This window comes from Haliaeetus albicilla, chromosome 8, assembly GCF_947461875.1.
Source record: "Haliaeetus albicilla chromosome 8, bHalAlb1.1, whole genome shotgun sequence".
Classification (NCBI taxonomy): domain Eukaryota; kingdom Metazoa; phylum Chordata; class Aves; order Accipitriformes; family Accipitridae; genus Haliaeetus; species Haliaeetus albicilla.
In genome coordinates this window covers 10,806,124-10,815,239 of record NC_091490.1, presented here as the reverse complement: position 1 = coordinate 10,815,239, position 9,116 = coordinate 10,806,124, and the positions used below count along the sequence as shown (strand labels likewise).

The following is a 9,116-nucleotide window of genomic DNA, read 5'->3' as shown; positions in this document are numbered from 1 at the left end:
ACATGACCTCCTGTCCCAAAGGTGCACTGGATGGGCAAGGACCACCCCCCCTGGTCAGGGCTGGGGATGCAGCATCTCCCCGTGTGCTCTTTGGCGCTTTGTTGCAGCCCCCCACCGTGGGAAACCAGCTCTGTTTCAAAGTGTCTTTCCAAAGAAAGTCACTTTTGGCAGCCCTTAGGCAATGGCAGGTCTCTGCTGACCTGCTCCAGCGCTGGCATCTGTTACGGCTGTCACTGTCCACTCCTACCATCACCCTGCTGGGTGCCCGCCAGCAAAAACTTGCCTCGGTCCGTACAGCTTTGGCTTTTCCTTTGCAAACCGGCTCGCATGGCCATCCCCCACTGGGTACCACCCTGCTGCCCTCCTCTGTTTTGGCCCAGGAGGTTGGAGATTTGGGGTTTGGAGAGATTCCTGCCCGAGTGGGCCCGAGTGGCAGGGCCAGCAGTGCACCCACAGCATCAGCGCGGGAAGACGGGGTGACTCAACCGTGGTCGTGCTGGGAGCGGGTGGCAGAGGGGGGCTGTGACCCGTGGGGCTGTCCGTGGTCGGAAAATCCCAAGCACAGTGCCCAGCACTGCTGCGGAGGAGGGCGGCGGGGTGGTACCCCCACCACGGCTGCAGCATCCACCACGGGTGAAGCCCCCAGGACAGACACCCTTGCCCCCCCCCCCCAAAGCCCCCACCCTGGGGGTGGCAGCCTCCTGCTCTGTGGGGCTTTGTCGGGTGGGCACTCAGTGGGGACACAGGCAGGGGCCCCCAACTCACAGCAGCAGCGGGACGGGGACATCATCTCCCCCACCCCACGCCAAGAGGCCACGGCGATGGGCGCGGGCAGCAGCCGGTCGGGCTACCCGGATCCCCCGGGGCCGGGCGGCTCCGGCGGCAGAGGGCAGCAAGCCACCGGGCACCCAGGGACACGCGTGGTTTTGCCACCTCCAGGGGGTGGCCCCGGCCGGGCCGGGCCGGGCCGGGCGGGGCGGGGCGGGGCGGGGGGGCCCCAGCGGCGGGGGCGGCCCCGGGGGCCGCGCCCGGTTAAAAGGCGGCGGCGGCGGGGCGGGGGCGGCACTGCGGTCGGGGCGGGCTGGGTTGGGGCTCTGGGACCTGCTCGCCACTCAGGTAGGCTGGTTTCGGGGAGCGGAGCCCGTGGGGAGCCCCCAGACTCTCGTGGAGGGGGGGGGCTAAGCCCGGCTTGCAGGAGGGCAGGGGTCGTACCGAGGTGGGGGCTCCCCCTGATGACCTCTCTGCTCTCCCCAGGTGCAAGGATGGGGTGCTTCACCTTTATCAAGGTCATGATGATCCTCTTCAACCTGGCCATATTTGTAAGTGCACCCCAGCTGATGTCTCTGCCTGCCCCAGGAAACTGGGCTGAGGGGCTGGGGTCTGTGGGAGCGGCTTCTGGGGAGCACCCTGAGCTGGGCATGGGGTGGGCGAAGTATGGCCCTGTGGGTTCTCCTGCCCCCCCATGTCCCTTTCTGTGGGGGACGGAGCGGGGGCTGTGGGCAGTCGGGTATAGGTGGGACTTACGCTCCTGGGACCCCACTGGGGTCTGAGATTTAGTCTCTGGCCCCAAGCTGAGGACTAAAGCCCTGGGCTTGTGGGGGGGGTCTCTCGCCCCAGTGGGGTGCCCAGTTCTGGCCAAAGCCCAGGGGACCATACTGGGCTCTGGGGGCAGCAGCTGTTGCATCAGCCACCTGTGTCCCTCTCTGGGCTGAAACTCTGGCGAGGGGTGCTCCAGAGCAGGGGGGTTTGCTGGGTCCCTGCCTGGGGGGCTTTGTAGGGGAGCAGCCCACGTGCATGACAGCAGCCTGTGGTGTTGGGGGTCTCAGATGTTGGGGGTTTCCAGAGCGCACACAGCCTCTGCTCCCACCCAGGGCAAAGGGTAGCGGAGCTCCTGAGAGCTATCCTGGCTCTGCAGGAGCAATGGAGCCACCTGGAAGAGGATGTGGTGGGATATTCCCTTGGGAAAGAGGGGTGCAGAGCCTCCAGGCTCGCCCTGGTGAAACACTCCCTCTTCAAAGCTCCTGCCAGGGCTTGGGGCTGGTGGGGAAGGTTGAGCGGGTGGAGGGCAGGGCTGGGGCAGGCTGGAGGCAGCCCTGACCTGACCTTGCCGTGAGCACGTGAGTGTCTGGGGCTGGGGGCTGCTCAGCCGCCCCCCTGGGTGAGTGGGCAGCTTCCCCAGGTGGAGGAACTTGTGGCAGCGTGACGGTGGCCAGTGTCTGAGCGGGCCATGTGGGTCCCTGTGGGGTCAGGGGGTGGCTGGTGGCACTGCTGGCTTGACTGCCCTGCATGGGGGTTTCTGCCCTGCTGCTGGCACCGAAACTCCTTGGGCTGGGGAAGGGGGCAGCTGCAATGCCACAGCTGGGGATGTGCTGGTGGTGGGGTGTGTTTTGGGGTCGTGAGCCATCTGGCCACCTGAAGTGTGCGGCAGCAACGCCCTGAGCTGTGCTCAGTGGCTACAAAGTTTTGCTTTGGTACAGCGAAAACTTGCAGAGGAAGAAATACCTGTGCCAGGACCTTCCCCAAATCCCCGATCTCCCAAATCTCAGATCTCTGCCTGCCTGGGAGCTGACATTGTCTTTTTCCTCCCAGCTTGGTGGCGGGGCCCTCCTGGGAGTTGGTATCTGGGTCACAGTGGATGGAAAGTCGTTCCTGGATATATTTGGGACACTCTCCTCTAGCGTCCTGCAGGTTGTGAATGTGAGCTACTTCCTCATCGTCATTGGTTCCATCCTGCTGGTGATTGGCTTCCTTGGGTGCTGTGGCGCCCAGAAGGAGAGCAAGTGTCTCCTGATGATGGTATGGACCTGACTTATCTCCTTATCAAGCCTCATTTGAGCTGGGTCTCTGGTGGGGAAGACCTGAGGGACAGATTTCTCTGTGGAGATGTGCCCCTTGGATGTTTCCATGTGGTGGAAGGCTGGGTGGACCTTGGAAAGGCAGAGCTGGACCCAAAGTCTGCCCTGGGTAAGGGTGAAAGGAAGCAGAAGCTGGTGCTGAGCAGAGGTCTCTCTTGGAGCATGTCCAGAGAGGTCAGCCCCATGCAGATGGAGGGTTGGGGGTCCCCAAGGTTGTGATGCTTCTGCCTTGGAGTGGAGCTGAAGGCAATGACACAGGGTTTGAGCCCTGAGGTAGGGTCCTGTGGCTCTTGGGAAGCAGATGGGTTCCTGGGGACCCTGTGGACTCTGGCTGTTGCTTTGACTTCCTTCCCCTTGCTGTATCCTAGTTCTTCTCGGTGGTGCTGATCATCTTCATTGCCGAAATTGCTGCTGCCGTGGTGGCTCTGGTCTACACAGGTCTTGTGAGTGGCATATCTGAGTTTTGGGTTGGGCTAATCTGGGACCTGTCCTACTCCTTGGGAAAACGGGAGACACTGGGGCTGGCAGTGCTGCCCATGGATGGGGAGGCTCAGAGGTGGGCACTGCTGTAGGAAAAAGGGATGCCGGTCCCTGTTGGCACCAGCTATGTGGGCAGGCTGGGGCAGCCTGGCTGGGGTGAGGGTGGTGGGACCAGAGATTCCCATTGGCCTAAAGAAATTAGGGTTATGGTACAAGTTTTGCAGGCTTCTTTCTTTCAAACCCCTTAGTCCAGTACCAGCCTAGGCTTGATGCCTCTCCACCTCTGATGGTAGGAGCCACATGGGAGAGGAAGTCCCTAATGTTTCATGCTAAGCAAACTCAACCCCTTATTAGACACCTGAGAAACCACCTGTCGAGAAAGGTGACTGTCTCATTAGGCACTGGAAGTCAACTGCAGGGCAAACGTCATTCCTGGCTCCCTCAGTTATGCTGCTTATCAGATGACTCACTGGTCATAAGTGGCCCTGGTGCCATAAAGCACCGGTTAGTGGGGAAGGGGCCAAGCTGTCCTTGGGCCAAAGGGATGCGGTGTGACATGCTCCTGGCTATGCTGGGTCTAGCTGGTCTCCTCCCCATGGGCTCAGACCAGTATAGGGGCTCTCATCTCTGTGGTGCTCCCCAGGACCTTCTCTGATGGTGTTTCTCTGCCTCTTCTTGCAGGCAGAGACGCTGCTGACAGCTGTGGTGACCCCTCTACTGAAGGAGAAGTATGGGGTGGATAGCAGTCTCACGCACATCTGGAATGTCACCATGAATGAGGTGTGCTGAGCCCTGGGGCCCCCACCTGTGGGTCAGGATGCTCCCAGCACAAGCTTGGTGGTGCACACACGGGTGGGCCAGTGGGATGGGAATGGGGACACCATAGCAATCCTGGATGTGCTGATCTGTCACCGTGCCATCAACTTCCCAGATGCCTGGGACCTACCCACTTGGGATCTATTGGTCCTATGGCTGGGGTGAGAGCTGTACATGCCGGAGTGTAGGGCAAAATCCTGGTCCCAGGAAGGTCCTTGAGCACCCCCCTAGAGCTGGATTGAGCTGGGTGACCCCCTCCATTGGGCAGGAGGGTCCAGACCCTGTCTGACCCAGGAGGGGGACCTGCAGGATGCTCTCCCCATCCCTTCCTCTCTCCCTCTTAGGTCCATTGCTGTGGCCTGAATAACTACACAGACTTCACCAACTCCTACTGGTATCAGGAACATGGAACCTACCCGGAGCCCTGCTGTAACAACAGGCAGCCCTGCAATGGCACGCTTGCCGCACAAAGCGAAGTCCCGGTATGGATGCGCCAGTGACTCTTGCCTTCTGGCTGAGCCAAGTTTGGGGTGTGCCCTGGCATGGGGAGGGAGACCTGTTCTGTAACTTCAGCCCCAGCTCTGGACATGGCAGTCTCATGGGCTTTAAGTCTTGGGGGAAGCTGTGGTGGCCTTGGCTTGTGCCTGGTGGAGACAAGCAAAGCTGCTACCATTGCTCTGGTCCTAAAGGGAGCTCTGCAGCAGGGTGGTATGTCTGGAGCTGAGCGTGAACCTAGGCGTGATGCTGCCTCTTTGGGTGATTCCCTGCCTCTTTCCCTCCTCCTCCCACAATACTGTGCTTTGGTCTGAGAAGTGGCTGAGATGAGTTGCCCCTTGAAGCCCTCAGACATTCTCCATGGCTGTGCAGCTCTAGGCTGGAGAACCATGCCTCCCTCCCTGGGGATGTTGTACCCCAGTGGTTGGGGGATTGCTACCCCTTGCTCATCCTCACCTGTGTGGTTGCCTCCTGCAGGGTTGTTTTGATCAGATCTTGGAAGAAATCAAGACTAACGCAGGTGTAGTGGGTGGCGTGGCAGCCGGCATTGCTGCCTTGGAGGTGAGTGCCTGAGCATTGCTGTGCTGCTGCCTCCACATCGCCTGGAGGTGAGCAGCAAGGCTGGGACTGGCCTGGGTGGCCAAGGGGTTGCAGGGGGCTGGTGCAGCCCCATGGCCCACTATCTGCCCCAGGGTGACTGCTGAGCCTTCTTTCCTGGGCACACCTGGCTCTTCCTCCTTGTGCCCACTGGGGATGGATGCTATGGGCTGTGACCTAAACCCAGCCTGGGGTGTGACACTTAGGGCGGCTGACTCGCCTCTTGCTGTCCACAGATTGCGGCCATGGCGGTTTCCATGTACCTGTACTGCGAGCTGGATCAGAAATGACCCCACGAGGCAGGAGGATGATCTGCCCCTCCATCATGCTGGGGTGCGCCTGTGGTGTGCCATGCTCTTGGGGAGGACCCCATCACTCCCTGGGCCTGATGCTGTCCTGTGCACTGTGATTTATAGCTGTGTTTTGATCTACTGAGCTGGGATCTGTAGAGTTTATGTGTATATTTTTGTACTGATATGGCACATGCAGTCTGTACATAGAGCTTTGGGGGGGGGTGAAGAGGGCAGAGGGGAAGCTGCTTGGTCGCTTTGGGAGATAAAGCAGCATACGGGCTGATCAGGGCTGCTGATCTGGCAGTGGCATGGTGATGTCTTGATTAAACCCTTGCAGGCATGTACTGTACTTCTCCCACGCTGTCCCCATGGTGTCCTTAGGCAGGGGCTGGCACTGGGGCTGGCCTGTGCACCCTTTGCATCACTTGATTGAACTGGGGCTGGTGCCCAGCCAAGGTGTTGTAGGTGGTAACTGCACTCTGAGGTAGGGATGTATCTACCCCTACACCCATTTTCTGCCAGTCCTGACCCTGTCCTATGTTGTCCTCTACAAGAGATGCTGGCTGGTCTCTGTCCCTGCCCTGATATGAAGACAGTCCTGTCCATCCCTGGCCCTGTGGTGGCCAGGGCTGCCCTGTACCCCCTGTCATTTCATGGCTGAGCCTCCCCCTCTATGCTGTAAAGAAAAACAAATAAATTTTTGATCTTGGATACAAATTATTTCCTGGAGTCAAGCTCTGTGCATCCCCTGCCATGAGCCCCATGCAGGCAGCACAGCCCTGCCTGCAGCCTGCCTGCCCTCTCTCTGCTGCAGCTCCTCACGTGCTCAGAAACAACCAGCCTGGTGTTTGCACAACAGCTGCGGAGCGGTGGGGGCTACCATTAGCCCCGCAAACCAGCCCTGCCCTCTGCAACAGCTGCTGCTTGCTCAGGTAATGCTGGTTCATGGACCAAGCAAAAGCTTGGCTTGAAAGGCAGGGCTGGCTCTGTGGTGGTTTGTACTGGGCCTGTGTCCCCATCAGCCCCAGGAACCTGAAATGGGGTCCCACACTGCCCCTGTGATGCCCTCACAGTCCCTCTATGTGTGTGGGTTCATTGGTGGACTTTCTAGCCACCCTCTTTCCCCAGCATCACTCCCTCCCTGCCTTTAGCACCACCCCACCTTGAGCATCCACTTGCCATGCCTCAGTTTCCCCATTTCAAAAGCGAGGCCAAGGTGGCTGGTTTGGAGGATGGGTGCTGTCGAGGGCCACTTCATCCCATTTTTGAGATGAGGCTCCCTACCTCCCTGGTAGTGTGAGGAGTGCGAGGGCAGTGGCAGTGAAGGGCAGGGCGATTAGCAGCAGGCAGGAGGCCAGTGTGCAAACAGCCTCCCCGTGCGCTGCCTCGCTCCGTGCCTGCTGTGGCAGCCCCTTATCAGCTCCCGCACTGGGTACGGGGCTGCACTGGGGCAGCTCCTCAGGGTCCAGCATCTCCCTGGTGCCACCCAGCACCCATGCCGAAGCAGTCGGGTGGCAGCGGGAGGGGTGTGGGGACCCACTCCCTGCTCCGGGTGACTCAGCCCCAGGAATGTGGGTTCTGGCCCTGCCCCACAGACAGGTGTGGGGGGAAGCTGTGAGAAAATGGCCTCCTCTTCTTCCTCTTCCTCCTCCTCAATGGACAGGTGAAGGTCTCGGTTCCACCAAAAACCAGTGACTTCATGGGTGACATCAGGGCTTTTATTCCTTTTTTCCCTCTCTGAGTACCCAGGAGCTGCCTGGAGCCTGGTGCTGCCCAAAGCCCTTCCCAGAGGTGTCATGGTGCCCAGGAGCTGGTTGGCACCGAGCTGGGCATCACTGGGCACACATGGCCTGGCCATGTCCTCCTCTGCTCCCTTGTTTTGGGGCTGCCTTGCAAAGCCAGCTCCTGGCAGACACCACCTGGCCATTACCCCCATGGGGTGGAGTGGGCTCAGGGATGATGCCCGACCAGCCGGAGGCTCCCAGCTTCACACCTTTTCCTGGCCAAGGGGTTTCTCTGGGACAGGGCAGGCTGTTTCTGTGGCACTGAGTTTTGGTAATAACCCTGACCATCGGCTTGGTTCCTGCCCTCTGCCTGCTGGGGAAACTCGAAGGACCAGTTTCTCCTCCCTGATGCGATTCCTCCCCATTGCCCTTCCTGGCTCTCGGCTCCTCTGGCAGTCAAAGGGCAGCAGTGGGGCAGTGGGGCTAAGCCAGGCTGGTGCAGCCTCCCCTGTGCTCCCACTGTGCCCCAGCCCTCTGCTTCCCACTGCCCAGGCACTGCCGGAGCTTTTGGGCTCCCCAGAGGAGACCTCAGCCCAGCTGGTCCCCCACCAGACCCGGGACACACCACCCATCCCCACCAACCCATGTGGGTGCCACCAGGCATCTCTGCATCTTGTAACTCTTAGACTTGCCTGATGGTAAGTCTTGCTTGCCACGGTAGCAAACAGAAACTTCCTTATTGCCCGCGGGGAAGGTGCCCTTGGGCTTGAGGTGCCCAAGCAATTGACATGACAGGGTGTGTGTGCTGGGGTGGGGGGGGGTTTCCTTTTTTCCACCCATGATACAGGGTGGAGGAGAGCAGGAGGGTAAAGTTTCCCTGGCAGGGACTGCAGGCAAGCAGGCAGCACCCTGCTGCCTGCCAGAGCCCCGGTCGCTGCTGTCTCCAGCCACACACCCTCTGGTGCTCCTCAGCCCACGGGTTATGCCCTGCTCCTCTCCACCACAGGCAATAACCCCCTGTGTGGGTGCTGACCAGCCGGTGTGGGTAGAAACCCTCTGGGATGGGCAGAGCCGGTGGGAGCGAAGGGCAGGGTGGCTGAGTCTGGGGACAGACTTTGCTTTTCTCCTGGGTCGGGTTTGCCCATCTCCCGGCTGGGGAGGTGATGAGGATGGTGGGGAGAGACCCAGTTGTGCAGAACACTGGGCAGCACAACTGGTGTCACCATCAGGGCCAGGCTTAGCAGGCGTTTGGTCCCTGTGCTCTGGGGTTTGCTCTGCACAGGGAAACAGGGGGTGCATGCAGACCCCCTCCCACGCAGAGCCCCTGGGAATGGTGTGGCATCTCCAGCCTCATCCTGTCTGCTGCGGCCCTACAAGCCCCCATGCAATGGGGACCGACCCGATGTCACTGTATTCCACCCTGCCCACAGCAGCTTTGGACCTTCTCCCCACGGGCAACAGCAACTTTCGGAGCCCACGTGGGGAATCTCCCCCTGCTTGGGGAGCAGGATGGCTCAAAGCTGAGCTGCTCCCTCGGAGGCAATAAGGAAGGGGCTGGTGTGTGTGCTGGAGGCTGGGTGGGATGCATCCAGCCCCCACACCCGGCAGCCTTCTGCAGGGCAGCATCCCCATGGGCACAGAGTGGGGAAAATGGGAGGGCTGGAGCTCCTGGCCATATGGGGAAAGCAGACACACCTGAACTGCCTTTCACCCCCCCAGCAGCCCCATGGGGTGCCTGTGCACCCGTTGCTCTGCCATGATGGGTGCCATGCACAGGTCAAAATGCCCTGAGATTTGCAGGGCATGTTCGTCACCAGCATCGCCTGCCCTGGGACACAACAGGCAAAACACTGCGT

General features: G+C 60.4%; 1 protein-coding gene across 1 annotated transcript; it reads left to right on the top strand.

Annotated features, from left to right (window-relative positions):
- The first annotated feature begins 1,067 nt into the window (after positions 1-1,067).
- On the top strand, positions 1,068-6,253 carry TSPAN1 (tetraspanin 1). The gene is made up of 8 exons (XM_069788342.1): positions 1,068-1,116; positions 1,255-1,319; positions 2,590-2,796; positions 3,224-3,298; positions 4,017-4,115; positions 4,496-4,633; positions 5,124-5,207; positions 5,480-6,253. Exons 2-8 carry the CDS (start codon positions 1,263-1,265, stop codon positions 5,531-5,533), a joined length of 714 nt encoding a protein of 237 aa, XP_069644443.1. The 5' UTR covers positions 1,068-1,116; positions 1,255-1,262; the 3' UTR covers positions 5,534-6,253.
- The last annotated feature ends 2,863 nt before the right edge of the window (positions 6,254-9,116 follow it).